This window comes from Plutella xylostella, chromosome 10, assembly GCF_932276165.1.
Source record: "Plutella xylostella chromosome 10, ilPluXylo3.1, whole genome shotgun sequence".
Lineage (NCBI taxonomy): Eukaryota > Metazoa > Arthropoda > Insecta > Lepidoptera > Plutellidae > Plutella > Plutella xylostella.
The window spans coordinates 2,733,249-2,754,705 of record NC_063990.1 but is presented as its reverse complement, the minus strand read 5'-3'; the positions used below and the strand labels follow the sequence as shown (position 1 = coordinate 2,754,705).

Here is a 21,457-nt window from a genome sequence, read left to right as displayed (position 1 = left end):
GAATATAAATCTTTTCTTTAAACAATGAAAGTGGGCTTCATTAGCAGCTTTTCCCTTTTCTGTGTAGAACAAGGAGAGATTTAATTCGTTAAATCTTACGGACCGCTGTATTCAACACCTGAAAAATATCTCAATATAATAGTATAAATAAGCTTTTTTATACTAAATCAAGTATGAGAAGTACATATATATACTAGAAGTACATATATTACATATATAGTTGCTCCAGGCCATGGTCTAAAATTGTCTGAATGAAACAGGGTAATAGAGGACATTGTCATTACCACCAATTAGCTCTAAAGTGCACTTTTAAGGGCGAGTATTTAAGAGGATAAGGTTGACGAAGCAGAAACCCATCGAACAGGAAATCCTCACAAGAAAATGGAGGTGGCTGGGTCATACCCTCAGAAGACCCGAAGAATTCCCGTCGAAGCAAGTGCTCAGCTGGCAGCCAACCGGAAAACGTAAACGGGGCCGCCCAAAAACAACCTGGCGACGTTCTGTGGAGAATGAGGCAAAAGTTGTGGGAATGAAGTGGGAGGATCTCGCAGCCGCTGCCCAAGATCGAGCCAGATGGAGAAATCTACTCAAGGCCCTTTGTCCCTGCTGAGGGTCGTCAGGATGGATGTATGTATGTACGTATTTAAGAGGATCAGAAAAACACCGGCTTCTTCAACATGATTGAAAGTTCAATTGCATTCAAGGCAAACGAAAGTTTGATGAACCCTCCATTTCGCCAGCACTAACCGGCACTGACCTTACACAAGTGCATAAGTAGTAAACTTTATACCTTTCAGTTAAGCTACAGTTTACAGTAGGCAAACTATTCGCCGCCGACTAAACACGTTTAATCAAACTTGGTTCTGCCGGTTAAAAGCTTTAGTTATTATTGTCGGTAGTTTCTCATTCATTTTAATCTTGTATCCACTGTCTTTAATATTATCATCATCATCATCATCATCATCATCATCATCATCATCATCACCGTCCTCCTACTATCTACCATACATATGCCAATCCCAAGAAGCGCCACAATCCTGTCGTCGCCCTTCCTCATCCAGCTACGACCGGCCACCTGTCTAAGGTCGTCGGTCCAGAAATCGCGCCAGAGAGCGTTCCACGCTACACTGGCTTGTTTGTGGTCACCACTAGACAACTCGTTTACCCCACAGGACCAAGACATAAGTACCTATCTGAAAGGCCAGTCTCATTTATAAATTTACATCGAAATTTACGCAGTCTGATAAACCGGCGATCCATCACAATCAGCCAGCATCCCGGCATTCCGGCGAAGGTCGGCGGCGGCCTTGAACCCGCGCGTCGCAGCTCCTTGCGCGCGCGCAACTGACCTCGCGCAAGTTCAGTGTCAGTGGCCGTGAGCCTGCATCGGGAAGTGGCTCACTCGCTCGCAACTGGATAGCTCGCTTTCATGTTACCACACGTGATGTCTTAAAGTTGTTATATAACTATGAATTAAAGAGATCAAATTTAATGATCGTGTAACTTGGTTTAAGGCTTCGGTAGCTTAGTTACAGACAGTTTAGTTTGAACACGCCCTAAAGTTCAGGTACGGTTAGCAGAATTTGATTTGCATAGTAATCCAGACTGAAAGTAATTTTTCAGAGAAATTGTTGCAGAGCTTAGGGATGTAACTTTATGTACAGTTCTCCCATATTAATAATGCACATGCAAATCTTCGCAAACTGCCGTATTCCCGGAAACACCCGAATCATTGAATCGTAAGAGCCTTAAACAATGCACTTAGATTTTGCACCTTGTTTGAAAGAAATAGGAGTCAATATCATGTGTACATAATCGAAAACAATTCGGGCTGTCGGCGGCTGTCACCATCAGTCAAAGGTCCTTCAGTTCTCTTTTCAGTCATTTCTGTGAAATTATATGTATAGAGCTGTTATTACACATCGTTCTTGGTTTTGTTTCAAATGTGAATTTAATTGCAACTTTAATAAAATTATTGTTCATGACGCCTTATTATGAAACAAATATATGTCTCAATGATAGACTGCACTTTGTAAATAAAGCCACACCCAAAATACCAAGTTTGTAATTTTAATATTAATGTGAAATGATCAGTGCTGTAAATACTTTTGAACTGAGATTTTAAATTTTTAATGTAATCCTGTGTTTGAAATGCATTTCTTGTTATAATATAAAACTTGTGTTATTCAAACCTTCTTTCATCCATCTTTACACCAGCTTCAGTAAGACACTTCAAAATACTGTAACATTTTCGAAGTAAATTTTAATAGGTATTATGAATTATTGAATCAGATTTCGTTATTGATAAAGCAATATCTCTTTTAGCACCAAATACATAATTCTACTAAAATTGCATGAAGAAAATGCACTTAACCACTCTAAATACATATAGTTTTCTAACGCTCGGGGGAATACGACCGTTGCCGAACAATGACGAAGATTTCTATGCGCATTATCAATTTTGGGGAACTGTAATAGACTGTAGCTAATTTTGTTGATGTAACTTCCAGAGCTTCTGGTATAGGTATACGTCCTGCAGAATTAACAGATGTTATAATAATGTAAATAGAAAAGTTTGTATCTTATCTACCTACCTCTGCTCTATTTCCCAACCGTGAACCCAAAGCCAAAATTAATTAACTCACGAGCTTAAGTTTTACCTTTTCCCATCCATTAAGAAAAGGCATACCTTTACTTCCGGATTCCGTGGCAGTTGTTAAACTCAAGACATCTTGGATGCATAAACCGGTACAGCACCTACACCTATTTGTACTTGTAGCCTCGGTTTCAAACTTCATGCTATCCTTCAAATAAACCACAAGGGTTTAGAGGTAATTAAACGTGCGGTACGGTATTACCGCAAACAATTACGCTCACTAAATTACAGCTACTTGTTTAGATTTTCATCATATTTTTTTGAAAGAAACTGCATTTTCACGATCTGGATTTGTGTAAGTATACGTCTGGCGTAGCGCAGCGACTGATGCTACTCCTTTACCACGGTTACCAACCCTAGCATTCTAGGTACTTACTAATTTTTATCACCGACATTCTAAGAAGAAAGATCAGACACGATTTGTGGTTGCCATAAGTTTTTAAAATTACGTACCTACAAACATTTCCTACACACAGCATTGCAAATACCTATTTCATTCATTCATACAGGAAAACCCTTATTTCACGAAGTACCTAACAGTTGACAGTAGGTAGGTGCAGTGAAATCTTCCAGAGCAAATTCCCCCATGACGTGGTCCCATCCGACCTTAAATCTATTTGCCGAAACGATTCGTAATCTGCCGACTCCTGACCTTTATGATGGTGACAAATATCATTATCTTTATTAGTGGTTATTGTGACTCAATGCCGGTCAAGCTGGAGGGTTTTGTTTTAATTTTACGCCAAACGATTTCCGCTTCCGGGATCATTTCAGAAACTTTTTTTATTCTTTGATAGAGATAGGTAATAAAATAATGTTGAGTTATTATTTCTACATATATGATATGGGTACCAATTTTTATATAATTGCATTCGTGTAATACACGCACATCATATTATAAAACTATAGCCAAGTATTCTCATTAGGTATCGCTATCACAACTATATGTATAGAGTCCAATCTTATCATTATGGCTTGTGCGTTAATTTTGGGGAGTCATAAACACGGTCGCTTTCTCACACAATGTAATATGTAAGTATACATTATAATAGAAAAATGTGAAGTATATCTAAACATAGAATAAGCGAAAACGCATCGAAGATCACGTTTCTGGCGCAGGATGTTATTGATAAAGAGATTCTTTCAGTGTTTCAGCTGTTGCGAAGTAAAACTTTTGCTCCTAAACTTTGGGATATGCTCGAACTTTTCATTTTCTCTGCATGAGCTTTTTTGTAACTATCTGAAATTCTAACACCACCTACCGTGTTATTTGCATTCTAAAGCTTTTGGTTACTTGGTTATGCATTTGATTACTCTATGATGACATGCATGCGCAATACATTGTAGGTAGATCATAGTACAGTGGATGACTTTTTATAATTTTATGTAGAAACTTTTCTTACTAAATATACTCTACTACCTACTACTGTTTTTTCAATTAGGAATAGTCACTAGACTAGATAGCTGTGTATTTTATCTAGACCTACCTACGGCTAATTGGCAAATTGGCTAACATTTTTTAATGAGCATTAGGTACGTAAAAATAATGAAATCAATCTTATGATTTTCTCGTCAATACGTAAAACCATGCTATGCATAGTTGATACATTAAGGAGATAGCCGTGACCCACTCAAAAAGCATATATTGGGATATATTCTGATAATGCACTCCTATTCTTAATTTTAAAATGAACTTAAATCACTAATATTAAGTGTCATTTTAGGAAAATTATTGTGCATTCAGATTCAGAATATAGAAACTCCATACAGAGGTTGGCCCTATCTGATAAAGGTATTATTATTAAAGTAGTACAAATTTAATTATTCCAATATTATTATTATATTCGCCATGTATACTAACACTAGCTCTTAAGAATAAATTGTACATACTAACAACTATGGATCTTGTTAATCTGAAATAAATAAATTGAATTGAATTGAATTGAATAGACTATTAAAAATAAAAAAACAGCGCTAATTTTTTAATGCCACTTTCAGAATCGCACTCGTTGAAGAGCTATCCCGTGTAGTCTCGGTAGTCAAGTGAAACAATTCCTAGTTGAGTTCCGCGTCTGCAGTCAGGGTCCAGGGTCTGATAATGGCGGCCTCCGCGCGGCAATTGACATGTCATCTGGTCTGCACTGTCACAACACACATTTGGTTAGCAACCGGTGGGTGCTTCCCGATTACTGTGACTATAAATAGGTTAAGTTTATCTATTGAGGAAGAAGAAAGGTCCGTGTTCCATGAGTTTAACGTATTGATTGGAATAGAATTATATTTCAAAAAGTTTACGTTTGACCACGAATCTACTTATGGTGAACAAAATTAGTGGTATTAAAGTTTAGGTTTCCTATTCCAAGTTTCCAACTAAGTACCTATAGATAGCTTGACAAATGAATAAGCCGGAAAACCTAGACAAGCCGAAGAGTAGGTACGTAAAAAAATTGTAAAAATAGAAACCTACGATGTAGCTTACCACCGTTTTGGAAAATCAATCGCTTCGGTAAGGTTATGTCGAGATAAAATTAATATAACTGAAAATAAACTGATGATAGGAATAACATTTCGGAACAACGTGTTTCAGAGCCCGCCGCACCGCCCCGCCCTTGGCCTTAGCACCTACATAGTATTACGCAACTCTTTTCCGCATTATCCTAGTTAAACATCTTCATACCTACACACACAAACAGCTTATGCATAAACAGTCATTTGTACACGTAACAGCCTAATTTACGTGCCTACCATCCTGCCCGCGTAGTACGCAGAGGCCTTATTGTGAAATTTTATCATCTATCGCTATAACCTTGGCTTTACATAACAGGTACGTATAATAATATAGCAACCCTAGGTTTCTATTTGCATGGTGACTAGATGCGATGGACCATTGCCTGATGATAATGAATAGAAAACCTTTGAAAAGACTCACCTACCATTGCTGTTGCTACCGAAGTCTAAAAATTGCTATTGGCATTTAATTCATGGCAGAAACCCTCTCGAGGAGGAACTTGGAGATGTTTTCTTAATTGTTGCTTGTGATTAATGTACCTATTGTTTTATTTATCAAGTAGGTAGTTAAGTACCGTATATGGGTCAAGTGATCTGAAATAAATTAATTTATTTTTTATTTAGGGCTGATTTTTCAATAGTCAGATAAATTATATCTGAGGAATAAAATTGTTCCTGTCACTGTCGAATACAAACATTCTGACGCGACAGCATAAGCATTATTCCTCAGATAACTTTTATCTGACCATTGAAAAATCAGCCCTTAGTCAAACACCTCTTGGATTGCATTTGAATTGATAGATGTTAAAATGGGGTAATAAGGCTCCTCCTTCCTATTCACAACACGTACACCCACGGAGCAAAATCAACGGTCAGTGGCTCCGAACAGAACCCCGGGTAGAGGGGATTTACCTGCATTTATTTATCATACATTAAAACAATGCTGCGTCTCGTGTTATGCTAATTCATTCTTTATTGTCGTTATACGAGATTACAGGATTTAAATAAGTAGGTGGGTAGTTTTGTTATGGAAAATAATCTGTCGCGGAAAATAGATGATGATGATGGGATTTCAAGCACTGTCGTAGATTGGATACAGTGTCGGTAAGTACCTACTACATACTCCTGAAATAGATAAGTATACTAAACAGTATTCAAAATATCCAAAATGTTTAATAAATAAGCTTACTCAAATAATTACCTGTAAAATAGTTTACGTGGCTTTTCATCTAGGTATGTGAGGGTGACAATTTTCCTAAATATTTGGTACTTACGTCGATTTTTCCAAACCCTTTTTTTAAATAAGTAGGTATACTAGGTAAGTAGTATTCTATTCTATTCTATTCTATTCTATTCTATACGTAGAAAAAAGTTGTTCCATCAGGAGCCTGAGTCACTACACCCTCCCCCGTTGAAGTGCATGAAACGAACCTCTCTGCAGCACCCTGGGCAATGAGTGAGTGAGTGAGATTGGCAAATCTTTTCACCACGATGACAATCCTAGTCCAGCTCTAGTTGCTACTTTACCTACTACCTACCGTACCTAATTATTGAAAAATGAAATTACTGTAATAAAACGGTATAAACCTATTCCTCTTTTATTTTCCTTTTAAAAAATAACAGCCCTACTATAGCTTTCAAAAGTTTACAAATTATAACAAATATCACTAAAATCAGAAAACTTATTAGCAACAAGACGCTATAGACACCTATTGGTATTGTTTGGCACCACGACGCCTTGCTTGGTAGAGATGGCGGCGCTTGTTTATGTCGAGCTACATACTCTGTCCAGTAGATTGCGCTATCTAGAGCAGACATAGGTCGGTCGTTCCATAGTCTTGCTATCTTCTTAGCTTTTTCTTGGGTTCTGGAATAAATAATATAGACGTAAATTGCAAGTAAATCCAATCACAACTTCCGTACAAAATGTTACAAGTCGTTGGTTCATCATCATCATCAGCCCGTAATCGTCCACTACAGGACATAGGCCTCTACCAAGGAGCGCCTCAAGGTTCTGCCGTCAGCCTACATCGTTAGTTGAAACATAACTCCATAGCTTCACTATTATAGTCAGGTTTGTGGCATCGGCATCAATAAGGTTCTCTGGATTAACCACAACCACAATACCTATAATGCGGGGTTATAGTTGGGCTTCGGTGTCAGCTTACAATCCATTGATCGGATCAAGCTTCCCCCATGGCATTGGCACTGACTAGATCTGTCTGGCTTTTGCATTTGCGGAAGTCCTAAGATCTATTTCAGAGTACCTATCTTCAGTAACTTACTCAGCACTGGTAATGTCTTTGATAGCCGCAGCAAGTGAGTCTCCAGTCAAACGGTCGAAGAAGACAGTGGTGCCCAACCCTGCGGCTTTAATGGACGCGGCATTCCCGAACTGGTCTCCGAAGAACGGCACCGCCACCATCGGGACCCCGCAGTTGGCCGCCTCTGACGTACTCAACATGCCTCCGTGGGATACAAAGCCTATGAGCTTTGGGTGACCTAAAAAGACGTTATGAGTTTTTGTTGAATGTTCAGATAAGATAATAAGTGTTAAGAAATGTGTTAAATTACAGAAAGTCTCGTTGAAATTATGGTATTTTGCCGTAGCATTGGCCAAAGCCTATTTGTGAAATTTAGGTCTTGAATAGGTACTTTCATGGAAGTAGATTTTTTCTACTATCATGGGTACTTCTTCAAAATTTCGTGTAAGTACCCGTGTAAACACAGTGTACGTATAGATAGTCGTACTGAATTAAGATGTATAAGTAGTTGTTATTTAGTAATTACAAAATACATATAGGTAAGAAAACTTACATAAAACATCTAGTTGAGGAAACCAGCTCTTCGCTAAAACATTTTCATCTGGAATACTTCCATTCTCCCATTTAAACAGAACTTTTATGGGTTGGATCCGTTTGAACGCTTCAAGAAACTGTTCCAACTTGCGAGGTGACATCGAGCTCGACTTAAGATTAGATCCAAAACTGACATAAATGGCACCATGCGTAGCTTCCGATAAAAACGTATCCACGTCCTGTAATAACAAAATCAAAACCTAGGTTGTAAATTAACAAATTATATCTATCTGGGTAATTTAGCATACCTAGGCTAGGTTACACGTGCATACTATTTGCTTAGTGAAAAAGCTAGATTATGGAACTTTAGGTACCTACTTCCGGAGGGGTTATCATTATCAAGTTATCACAAATGTTTGTACTATTTTATCTTCTGTTCTGAATAGTTATTTTCAATACAGAGTATTACCTACGTATCTCTTCATGCTTGCACCTAACCACACCAATGAATGACAAAACCACATTACCTTAGGCAAAGCTTTAGGCTTCCCCACATGCAGTCCGCCAATCTCCAACACTTGAGGAGCCAGCGGCCGCGCGCCCGTCACCGAGAAATGCTGATATGAGAACAGCATCTTCATCCTTCTCCGAGCTATCTCTTCCACGTCTAGCTCATAACCCGGCAGGTGGTTCGCAAACGACGCACGAATACCTCGCTGTATATACCACCTACCCACCGTGTTGAAGACTGCATGCATCAAGAACGATTCCACTTTATTGATCAGTGACGGATTCGGGCCAGCGTTGGAGAAGTAAAAGGCGTCAGATGATGGGTCGAAGGATAGGCCGAGTCGCGGGTACATCCACGGCAGCATAACATGGGAGGCGATGCTGATGATAGGAGCGTCGGACTTAGCGCCCGCGATCGCCAGCGCGCAGTCGCTCATGAACCCTTCAACGAATATCACGTCGAAACTGCCTCCCGCCAAACCGGTTCTCACTTCCTCGTTCTTGAACAACGTCTCGCAGTCATTAAACTGAGACTCCACAGTAACGTGTCGGTAAAAGTTGAACATGTGCAGATAATTTGAGTCGAAATCCTCGTAGTATTCTAAAGTCGGGAACCTGTTTGCTGACGATACGGTTTTCAGATCGATAAAGTGTAAATTGTTTACGGGATTTTCATCTGGGAAGTTGTTGACTACGGTGACCGAGTGCCCTTTCGCCGCTAGCTCTTTAAATAGCGGTTGCATCGCCATGTAGTGGCTTTTCAGTGGTAGTGATATTATTGCGAGGATGTTGTATGAGAGCACATATTGAGCTAGAGATAAGAGAAGCAGGGCTACCGTTGGGTTAAACATAGTAATTTTGGTACGCGGCGGCGGCGCGGGGTTATTGATCGCGAGTAAACTTGATTCGCGGCGGCCGGCGTCCGCGCATGGCAATAGATCATTAATGACTGAGTGAATGTGAATGAGACGCATGTAACTGGGAGGATATGGTGTTCAGATTCTATCGCGTGCTTATCTGAATTCCACGTTTATTTAGAATTGTATAGGTACTCAATTGTAAATGCTATTGTTTTCCAATTTCCTTGCCAACACATCGTAATATATTAAATATAAACAGGAGTTAGTCAGTAATTCTTTCGCAAAGTCTACCCAGTCATCCCTACATTTACTCTTAATTTAGATAGTTAAATGCGACTTATATAAATATATAAAACTATCTGACCCGGCGAACTTCATACCGCCTCTTACCCTACCCTACACTACAGTACCCTACACTATCCTACACTATCCTACACTATCCTACACTACCCTACACTATCCTACACTATCCTACACTATCCTACACTACCCTACCCTACACTACCCTACACTACTCTAAACTACCCTACACTACCCTACACTACACTACCCTACCCTACCCTACCTTTCTTACCTTTTAAACCTTCCCTGGACTTCCACGAATATTTCAAGACGAAAATTAGCCAAATCGGTTCAGCCGTTCTCAAGTTTTAGCGAGACTAACGAACAGCAATTCATTTTTATTATATACAGGTATACATATGTAGTATATCATACACAGTGTGTTTCGAAATTCATTTACTTTCGTCGAATAAATAGGTCTAAGTATAACAATTATTAAAGGCATACATATTTGCGTACAGATTACATTTTGTACATAAACAATAAATTATAAACTAAATTATTTGTCTAAAACAATCTTCTTTGGACAATATACAAACACACAGCTAAGAAAAATAGGAATGCAAAGAACATTATGACTTTATCAGTGAATTCTCTCCTACCGTACTTCTTCAGTAACTTGCTCGACTGAGATATGGAGCCGGCCGTGTTTTCTAATTCTGACTGTGTGCCCTGTAACCAAGTTTAAAATAAGTATTTAGTCATTATAATACTGATTAAATACTATGTCAATATTTGCGGCAAATTTTGACTCCCATCCTCTTTAATTTCATTACTTACATTAACAACTCTGCTACCTAAGAATGTTTATCTAGTTAGTTTTAGTCTAGACAGACATGATTTTTAATTATGACTGGCTTCTCTTCTCAACACCATAGGAGTTAAAATAATTAAGTACTTACATTATTAAAATGCAACATAAGCCTCTGAGCTGATTTTAAATCAATTTCATAAAGCTAAAATTTAATAAACATTTGTACAAAAAAAAAGAAAAAAAAAAAACCACGCACTCACGCCTTGTACTAATGTACTCCCTTGCGGGGTAGGCAGAGGTGCATTGCTGCACCCACTTTTCGCCAGAGTGTTATGTTAGTCCCAATGTAATAGGGGGCGGGCCTATTGCCATTTTACGGGCACATCCAAGACCCGAGAACAAATATCTGTGTTTAAACAAATATCTGCCCCAGCCGGGAGTCGAACCCGGGACCATCGGCTCAGTAGTCAGGGTCACTAACCACTACGCCATTCGGTCGTCTGTACATTAGGTTATAAAAACCTACTTACATGTACTGTGGAGCTGGAGGACACCAGGTTGTCCAGTGTGTCCTGGCTGCGCTGCGCCGTGTCCGCCAGCTGCCGGCTTATTGACAACAACTGCTCTGTTACACCTAAAATAACCATCAAGGTAAATTTTAAGAGAAATACATCTTTGTCTAAACAAGGTCATTCTCAACAACTTTTGTTACAGGATTTCAGAATGATTGACTTATTGTATTATAGATTTAAATTAGGGGTGTTAGGGAGCTCCGTAACCGTAACCGAAACTATCGGATATCCGATATAAAAAATCATCCGTAACCGTAACCGAATCCGAAATGAAAGTTTCGGATAGTATCGGATAGGGGCGATAGATAATACTCAATATAATATAATTATTTATATTTATTTTTATTTTAAATAGCTGTAATAATTACTCACAGACTGATTGTAATTCCTGCCAAAAACGAAATAAAACTACTTTATTACCTATTAGTATTTTACTTTTAAAATTCCTTAAAAATATATCCGTAACCGAAAGTAACCAATCCGTAACCGAAATTTCATATCCATAACATCCCTAATTTAAATGTTATTTTGAAGTGTTTTATGTACAATTAAGTTATACTACTACTACTGACTTTCCTCTTTTTGGCTTACTATACCACTTTTGCAACACAATGTATGGATACCAGCAAGAATATCAATGTTGTAAAACATCACAATACCTGATGACATTTTGAGTAGTCCGTCTCTGTCAACTTTCTTCCTGTTCCTCAGTGTGGAGTCCTCCCCTTCCTTCTGTCGGAGCAAGTCATCCCTCTGAGCCTTCTCTATGGCAAACAGGCTTCTCATGTTCGCATTCTTGAACTGCTTCAGTGTACTGTAAATTTTTATGTGATTGTGTCATCCATGTCAGTATAATAGGCTTTTCTTTTTGTTGCCTAAGTAATTGGAAATTAATTGTCTTATATGAAATATTGGAAAACTTATATCTGTAAATTCTAAACAACTTAACAAAACCATACTGTACAAACTTTTATTATTTCAATCAACATTTGCATGTTTTACTCATGCCAGACAGTGTAGTCAAGAGAACTGAATGAAGACTAGCAAAGCCACAATTCAGGTTGTGGTAGCCAAGTATTATAAAATAATCCTTAGGAATTTTAAATGAATGAAGATAATATATATTTTATATTCCTATAATACATTACCTGGCCAGTTGATATCTCTCAGATTCCACTTTAACAATATACTCGTCTTTCTCAATATCTCTTGCATACAGCTCTAAGTTTTCTATTTCATCACGCAGCTGTGATATTTTGGCTCGGCCTTTTTCATTTAATTCGTTTAATGCTTCCATGGACTCGCGGCATTCTAAAATATCCTGAAAAATTACAACAATAGGTTTCAATCAGAGACAAGTCTATAGTAACACATAATTGGGTTGTTCGCTGGTGGTTTTTAATTCAGACAGAGCCAGTTAGTGACAGTATTATCAGCTACATGTTATTATTCAAAAACTTACAGTTTAAGGCATATCTTACCTGTATTACAGCCTTAATTTCAAAATGGTACTTTGCTAGGTTTTTTACGGCGTTTGTGTACGTAATGTCCTCCTTTTGTGGTATCCTAGATTGTCGGTCCACCAATCTATCAAACACTCCTGATGCTCTCAGATCCATTTTAAGTTTTCTTTAATTTATTTTAATTAAAATATCTTCGAGAACAAATCTTAAATTTTCTTCTTCCAACACAACAAAAATACAAAAGTGAAATGTCACTGTCAAATGTCAAACTAAAAAATGACGAAGTGACAGTGACACATACCACAGAGTGTGCTCTCAGAATAATGTTCATAAAAAAATAGTTCCAAAATCATCCGATAGATGGCCGCCGGTGTAGTGTTTTTTTTTATAAAGCGTTTTTGGTGGTTACCTACATTATTCTTCTGCGGGAGCCATAGGAACATTATACTTGTTATTGTACTTAGTTCTCTAACGAAAAAGCGGTAACGGACGGACGATTTCATAAACAACACACTGAGTTAGAGTTACACACAATGAGGCGTTTGTTAAAAAAAAAAAAGTTCCTTTCTGGAGAAATAGATGGCGTTGTCTGGGGTTGTACCAACTTTCAAACCCTCAGAACACACTCAGATCACAATATGTTATTCTGTGAGGCTAACACAAGGTACCTACATAATATATCATGTTATGTAACAATGGTTAATTTACATTACCGCGAATGATTTAACTTACTTACGTGAATGAAAATCACTTGGTATGAAATGATCCGAACACAACCATGAATGTTTTCGCAGTTTCAAATCAATTTTTCGCACATTTATCCGAGTCGCCTTAATCCATTGTTGCGCCTGGCTTTCATCATTTGGAAATTTATGATGTCCTTTATTTTTACAAGTTGCGACGGCACACATTCTCATCTTGTCTTGTAAGTATTTCTTTGGGATCTTATTTAGGATCAAACAATAAATAAAAATAGAAAATCAGTTCTCGCACGCAGCACCCGTTCAAACGGCGCGCATAGAGAAAAGAACACTACGTGACGGCGCGGGTAGAACTATTCACAGAATACTTAGCACTATCCCAAGCCACATGCAGTCTGAGCCTCGGAAGGATGGCTCGCGCTACCACCCGACATTTAATCACAACTAGTGAGTTCTTATTCTGAGTTTAGTACTCTTTGCTCTCTATGTAATTTTTGACAGTTGGTACACTGCGTTTTCACGCCATCTATCGGCTTACCCAAAAGCTCATCTGACAGCTGTCAAGGAAAACGGCTCATAGTTACACAAAACATATCTCTGGATTCTGATACCCCATCCACACGCTCGGCGAACAATGGCAAACAGCAAACAGCAAACAGCAAACACTGACGTGTGGATGGGTGTTTGTCGTTGTTGGGTGCGTATTGCGACGTATAAAAACGAAGTGTATAATTTCACATTAATAACGTTCACAACATATAATGAACGTTACGTATAACAACAAAATCTATATTTTCATAAGGTATAAGATTCAATTGGTATATCGTACATTTCATATAATATCAAAATAACTAACACTCACGAGGACTAATATCGATTCGTATAACATACATTACGTATATCAATTAAAATATATACTATAATTTTGTATAAAGTTCTTCTCATATCGCATAATCTGTGTTTAATTACCCAACGCCGTCAAACCCCCTAGCACCAAAACCTAAAGATAGGTGCGACGACGAGCAAAGCGAGGAGGAGCGTGTTAGGTGCACATGTTCGTCGAAACCAAAGCGGAGCGCAGCGAAGCGGAGCGGAGCGTCTCCCAACATAGTTTCAATAATAATAATGCTGTGAAAATCCCTAGTACCAAAACCTAAAGATAGGTGCGACGACGAGCATAGCGAGGAGGAGCGTGTTAGGTGCACATGTTCGTCGAAACCAAAGCGGAGCGCAGCGAAGCGGAGCGGAGCGTCTCCCAACATAGCTTCAATAATAATAATGCTGTGAAAACCCCTAGTACCAAAACCTAAAGATAGGTGCGACGACGAGCAAAGCGAGGAGGAGCGTGTTGGGTGCACATGTTCGTTAAAAGCAAAGCGGAGCGCAGCGAAGCGGAGCGGAGCGTCTCCCAACATAGCTCCAATAATAATATATTTTTTTGTTCATTATACATAATGTTATTATATACGGTGAACAATATATGTTATAAACGTTATATATTTTAATCGATATATCAATTGAAATTATACTTTTTGAACGTTATTCTTTACAAAATTATGTATTTAGTAATTATGCCTTTCGTTTGTTATGCACAGTGATCGTTATACTTAATAAATTTATATCATATGGGCGTATACCTTGTGAATGTTATACCATGCGTTTTTATACCTCGTATTACTTACCCGTCGTTGTTTGCCTGTTTGTGTTTGTGTTCGCCAGTGTTCGGCATCGGTGTCGGTTTTTCTTGCCAGATCAAAGTATGTTCGGCAAACAGATTGCTACGTATCCACACGTCTGGCAGCGGTCAGTATGCGCGCTAGCATTGCGGGAGGCGGACGTATCAACTTGCTACACTTTTTCGTTGGCGCGCATTTTTTTTTATGTATGTTCACCGATTACTCCGCCGTTTATGAACCGATTTTGAAAATTCTTTTTTTTTGTTTTGGGTTGAGCTCCCAGGTGGTCCCATTTTTTTTTTCAGAATTTTATCTCACCCCTAAGGGTGGGTAAAGGGGTAAAAACACGGTATGAATTTCCATTTTGGACACATATTAACCGATTCTAATGAAATTAAAAACATAAATATAGTTCTTGTAACAAAAAAATATGATGGTGACCTTGAGCTGATCTGATGATGGAAACGGAAGGCAGTCAAGGGAACTCCTCAACGGTATATAGCAAGTACCTCGTGTTTAGGCTTGAATGATTCGTATTGATTAGTAGGACTTTTTGGTATCATTTGCATCTTACTTTTGATTAAAAATTATTGCAAAGAAACTAAAAACTATAAAATAAAATAATAATTAAAAAGAAGAAGTCAGTTTTTTTTTAAATTATTGTTATTATCCCACCATCGTCCTTGCTTTCTTCTTATTTTCCTTTTTTCTTTCTCTTGCTTTAATTTATATAATAAAAATATGTCAACCCGAAAGTAATAGCTCGTCGTCCGCCGTGTTTGCCGGTTCGGAATGTTATGAGCGTTCGCCGAGCATGTGGATGGCTGTTTGTGTTCGGTGTTTGTGTTTGGTGTTTGTGACTTTGTTTGCTGTTTGCCGTGTTTGTGACAAACAGCAAGCGTATGGATGGGGCTTGAATTTTTTGATAATTTCGACGGCTCTCTTTTGGACGTTTGTGACTGCTGTAGGGACCCGACCGACCTAGTTAATAGAAACAAATTATACTTATCAGCGGTGCTCTTTATTACTGCATAGAAGCCCCTTTATAGTTTGTGATAAGTGAAATACATTGCTGGGTAATCAGGGTAATATATTAGTATCTTAGGCGGGTGTAAGTACAGTAAGGTGCAGAGAAACCTGACCCCCCTCAGAAACATTGTTACTATGAGAGGGGGGTCAGGTTTTTCTGCACCTGACCGTACCTAAGTACTTTTAATTTACATCATATCGTGAAGCATTGTAAATATGGAGTAACCATTGTAGAGTATCTGAAACAAAAATACATACTTAAGTAACATCAAAGTCTCTATTACGCGAATGCCAAATTCTTACAAAAAACTGGCTTCTCAGCACCGATTACGAGATGATTGAATCGATTCTCCTTAAAATAACCTAATAACTAAGAATCCATAATATACCTAAACCCATTTTTTTTAATTTATTTTTTATGAATAATATAATAATTGATGATAAATAATTCAAACACTGTATTATAATTTTTTTTTTTTTTTTTTTGGAATTTATGTTAAAATAATTTACAAATGGAGAAAAAAAACTAATCTCATACAACTAAAATTACTAATTTTGCATAACTATCAACTATCTACAAACCTATCTGTTAATTACTATTGGTAGAAAATATTTTCACCTTACGTCTATATTAAGCGACTCAAATGTTCGAAGTTGAAAGTTATCGTTGTCTAACCTGTGTAGCCCGTATTCTTTATTTAAATCAAAATGTAACAATCACCAATAGGAAAATATAAAATATGAACCTTAAATCGTATGAATAAGGACTAATTTACATGAGATCAATTTGTCAGTTTACCTTGTTATGGCGAAGCGTGCATACTTGAGATTGTTGAGATGGACTATTTGTTATCAAATTACCCACATTTACTCATTGACTTGATTTTGTGCGATATCTATGATAGCGAAATATTTGATTCAATTGATGATGTTTTTGTTTTTAATTGAACTATTGTAAAAGAAAGTAGGTGCTTAGTTACGTGGTTGAACCTTATGTAATTGTATCCAAAACACCAGAGTTAAGTAATATATATAAGTATACCTAACTTCTATCGTACAGGTATTTACGAGTCTATTGTTTTCTTTTGTTTTTTATTGATTTAAATGATTTGTTATACCCCATCCACACGCTCGGCGAACAATGGCAAACAGCAAACAGCAAACAGCAAACACTGACGTGTGGATGGGTGTTTGTCGTTGTTTGCCTGTTTGTGTTTGTGTTCGCCAGTGTTCGGCATCGGTGTCGGTTTTTCTTGCCAGATCAAAGGATGTTCGGCAAACAGTTTGCTACGTATCCACACGTCTGGCAGCGATCAGTATGCGCGCTGAGCTTGGAGGAGGCGGACGTATTTACTTGCTACACTTTTTCGTTGGCGCGCGCGCAAAGCGTAAAAAATGTCTGATTGGTCAGCACCTACGATGTTGTAATTTTTGGAGGCTTATCAAAATAAAAATATAAAACAAATTAAAGCCCAAATAAAGCAGTACATTGTACGATTTCTATGTATTTTTAACCGACTTCAAAAAAAGGAGGAGGTTCTCAATTCGTCGGGTTTTTTTTATGTATGTTCACCGATTACTCCGCCGTTTATGAACCGATTTTGAAAATTCTTTTTTTGTTGTATTGGGTTGAGCTCCCAGATGTCCCATTTTTTTCAGAATTTTATCTCACCCCTAAGGGTGGGTAAATGGGTAAAAACAGGGTATGAATTTCCATTTTGGACACATATTAACCGATTCTAATGAAATTAAGAACGTAAATATAGTTCTTATAACAAAAAAATATGATGGTGACCTTGAGCTGATCTGATGATGGAAACGGAAGGCAGTCAAGGGAACTCCTCAACGGTATATAGCAACTACCTCGTGTTTAGGCTTGAATGATTCGTATTCATTAGTAGGACGTTTTGGTATCATTTGCATCTTACTTTTGATTAAAAATTATTGCAAATAAACTAAAAACTTTAAAATAATAATTAAAAAGAAGGCGGTTTTTAATTTTTTTTAATTATTATTATTATCCCACCATCGTCTTTGCTTTCTTATTATTTTCGTTTTTTCTTTCTCTTGCTTTAATTTATATAATAAAAATATGTCAACCCGAAAGTAATAGCTCGTCGTCCGCCGTGTTTGCCGGTTCGGAATGTTATGAGCGTTCGCCGAGCATGTGGATGGCTGTTTGTGTTCGGTGATTGTGGTTGGTGTTTGTGACTTTGTTTGCTGTTTGCCGTGTTTGTGACAAACAGCAAGCGTATGGATGGGGCTTTAACTAGCGAACTTTTCTGAGGGGGGAGCGTCGGAAATCATAATACAGGGTCCACCTAGTGTGATTTTCGACGTGAACCATAATAATAACTTAAATATATTTAACAAAACATGTCATTGTGAATCTAGATGATTATTATTTTTACTTACTGATGTCTGTTACCCAATAAATTTCTTTCTTCTTTCTTCTTTCTTTCTCTATAATAGAATTTTATATCTGCCTATACCATTGGTACTCAACCTTTTTTATATAAGGGCCACAAACACGTTTAAGTCATGGTGTCTCGGGCCGCAAGCAATTTTTTTTACTATTATAAAGCGATGTAAACTATCGAATAATAATATAAAAAACACATACATATACTACTCTGTGTAAAAAGTATCGGGATTAGATCAATAAAACAAAAAATGATTGTTATTCATCGAAATTTATTTTATCACCTTCAAAGTATGCTCCTTCAGCAACGATACACATACAGTGCAACTAAAAGTCCTGACAATAAAGGTGCGATTTTGCTAAGACTTTTTATCATTTTCAGTTATTTATTTACATTTGTTACATACATTTTAAAAATAAAATACCGATGGATAATGGCTTTTTAACGGATTTTTCCTTAAATAAATATAATGGATCGATTAAATACGGTCTTAAACAATTAGTTATAATCCACTTCCGTTTTCAGGACTTAATACTCGCGGCGAATTTTTCCTTTTGGTCTTCTATCGATTGATAGTTAAAGTCATGGTGACTGTTTTCTTTGACTATCGTGGTGTTGTGCACTCGGAATTCGACGAAGATGCGTGGAAAAAATTCGAGAAAAGATTTTACACCACAATATCGCGCCTTTCGCACAAGGATCATCATTGTGAATGAATTTTTGAGCAAACACTCAACAAATACCATCGTACCATCGAGCATCCACCATATTAACCAGATATGGCTGCAGCTCACGGCTCTAGCTTCTTTTTTTTCCTAAACTCAAATTACCACTTTGAGGCACTGTTGTCAATCGATAAAAGACAATAAGGAAAAATCGCCGCGAGTAGGTAAACACAACTCTGAAAACAGCGTTTATTTTTTTTTGTGATGATTGGATAATTCATGGCGTAAGTATGTGTATCGTTTCTGAAGGAGAAAACTTTGAAGGTGATGAAATAAATTTGGATGAATAGCAAACATTTTTTGTTTTATGGATAGGTATAATCCCGATACTTTTTACACAGAATGTATTCATTTACATACATTAATGAGAATTCTCTATTTTCTCTCATGGCACGCGGGCCACTGATAAAAGCCCGGCGGGCCACATGCGGCCCGCGGGCCGCAGTTTGAGTATAGCTGGCCTATACAATCTCGATTACCTTAACTACACAATTTACATAAGTAACTAAAATGTAACTAGGTAGATGCGAAGTCGAAGTACCTAAGTATCTATTAGCTATAATATACTTACATAGGTACCTACATCATACCTATATACTACCAATTCTCCGCCTGAAGAAATTATGAGGAAAGATTTTTCTTCCATAAAGTTAAAAAGCTGTGTCTAAAATCAATTTAAGTACCTGACAGTAAGTCTGCAAGGAAATCACAGCTATGCCCCCGGCACTGAGCTTCAGGGGCCTCTGGGAAACTGTGATGAGAGTCAGCAAGTCCCGTTGCATGTCTATTGGCCAGAAGCTCCAGGAAGCCTCATAGGCTGCCTGAGATATGCCTTCACTCTGGTGAAGTGAAAACAGGTATGAGGCCAATGTTTCAATTGGGCTAGGTACTTATATGTACTTTAGCATGAAATTCTGTTCATCCGATTATTTCATTCATGGGTCCTTTCAAGGTGAATAAACCACTCAAAATCTTGAGTGGAACACGAGTGAACCAGGTGCACTTTTTACACCTCCGCAGATAATTTATAAGATTTGAGACGAGTTAGCAGTTGTCTAATAGTTACTTTGAAGTTTGCTAGTCTCAAACGAGAGGTCTACTTACTTGAATTATCATCTCATTGCCCAAGTAACACAAGATGTAGGTATTAAGAAGCGCTATTCCGAAAAAAGCTAAAAAGTTCACCAGCGTCTTCTTTTCTTCCGTTCCAACCTGGAAAAATAAGTAAGTAGGTACTTACTTAGGTTTCGTTTCTTGTTTCTATGACGTACGGATGCGTATACGCAAGATATGCGTACGCATGCCTTAGACAAGTACCTAAAGCTCACTTAAATTTTATATGTACTCACCACAGAAATCATCAATGCATTTAAACAAAGCTCAACCGACATGGCTAAGTTATGGAATAGCATGAAACTGTTGAAGACATTCTCGATTGACTTTGCATATCTAGGAAGGAGAAAAATTTTTAAACGTAAGTTAAAGGTAGGTACTTAGATTGGTTAAGAATCATGGATCACTGATATAAATTCCATCCTATAGCAAGATGCTGTATTCATACATGCACACCTACCTGATCAGACGGACATGTTTCTTCACAATATCTTTAAATTCCTGCCTGACCTCTTCATCCCTGTGCGGACTGTAGTGCAAATGCCGAATCTTCATCTGTACATCTTGGAGTTGCTCACAAAAATACATGATTACGCTGCAGACGATTCCCTGCAGTCCCACACCCCGCAGGGCACAAGGCATAAATGTTACGGCCAATATTTGTGCTGCCATTAACAGGTGTTTCTTACTCTGTAGGGGATCAAACGGCATCCACGCTTCCACCGTCATTTCCCCATCATACAGAGCTGACATTGAAAATGCACTGACTATCATTGTCACCAAAATCATTACAAACATTAGCAGGCTCGTCATTCGATCCTCGCATTTCTTGGTGATTTTGTCTCCAGATTGCATTATGTCGTTCACTAACGACCGCAACTCTTTTCGTTTGATCTCAAAAGCGAATATTTTGAAGACGAAAACGTAGCCAATGAGAGATTTGTCCAAGTTGGACATGAGGATCTCCATGTTTCCTCGGATGTTGTAAGTGCCGATAGACGATATGATAAGGTAAACAACAGAAAGTATGTGAAGATTCGTCTCATACATCTTGTACAGTTCCAACTTGTTCCTGCACCATTCTTTGTGAGGCCAGAGACCAACAGCGAAAAGGAATTTCAAGTTGAATTCGAAATATTTATGTCCAGGAGATACTAGAACCTTGCTTGGCTCCATTGTGGAAAATAACGTTTGGTCCTGAAGAGTATCGCATCACGAATTAAATTTTACTGCAGCTAATAAAATTCAATAACAAAAGATACTTAAGTACTTACTAAAAGTTTTAATTCAATAAGTGGACAAACCTACTTAGTTACTGAGAAGTTAA

General features: G+C 37.7%; 3 protein-coding genes across 3 annotated transcripts; all 3 read right to left on the bottom strand.

The window, feature by feature from the left end:
* Positions 1-6,736: 6,736 nt before the first annotated feature.
* LOC105388828 (UDP-glucosyltransferase 2-like) lies at positions 6,737-9,608 on the bottom strand. Its single transcript, XM_011559830.3, has 4 exons — positions 8,490-9,608; positions 7,982-8,201; positions 7,450-7,666; positions 6,737-7,031 (listed from the first exon to the last, which is right to left on the bottom strand). The coding sequence occupies exons 1-4, from the start codon at positions 9,444-9,446 to the stop codon at positions 6,752-6,754; spliced, it is 1,674 nt and encodes a 557-aa protein (XP_011558132.3). The 5' UTR covers positions 9,447-9,608; the 3' UTR covers positions 6,737-6,751.
* Positions 9,609-10,055: 447 nt separating this feature from the next.
* Positions 10,056-12,723, bottom strand: LOC105388817 (vesicle transport protein SEC20). Its single transcript, XM_038118002.2, has 5 exons — positions 12,482-12,723; positions 12,149-12,321; positions 11,660-11,814; positions 10,959-11,062; positions 10,056-10,346 (listed from the first exon to the last, which is right to left on the bottom strand). The coding sequence occupies exons 1-5, from the start codon at positions 12,617-12,619 to the stop codon at positions 10,182-10,184; spliced, it is 735 nt and encodes a 244-aa protein (XP_037973930.2). The 5' UTR covers positions 12,620-12,723; the 3' UTR covers positions 10,056-10,181.
* A 3,037-nt stretch (positions 12,724-15,760) lies between these two features.
* LOC105388829 (odorant receptor 13a) lies at positions 15,761-21,339 on the bottom strand. The gene is made up of 6 exons (XM_048623729.1): positions 20,591-21,339; positions 20,367-20,466; positions 20,122-20,229; positions 19,701-19,856; positions 16,043-16,108; positions 15,761-15,959 (listed from the first exon to the last, which is right to left on the bottom strand). The coding sequence occupies exons 1-5, from the start codon at positions 21,304-21,306 to the stop codon at positions 16,058-16,060; spliced, it is 1,131 nt and encodes a 376-aa protein (XP_048479686.1). The 5' UTR covers positions 21,307-21,339; the 3' UTR covers positions 15,761-15,959; positions 16,043-16,057.
* Between the last annotated feature and the right edge of the window lie 118 nt (positions 21,340-21,457).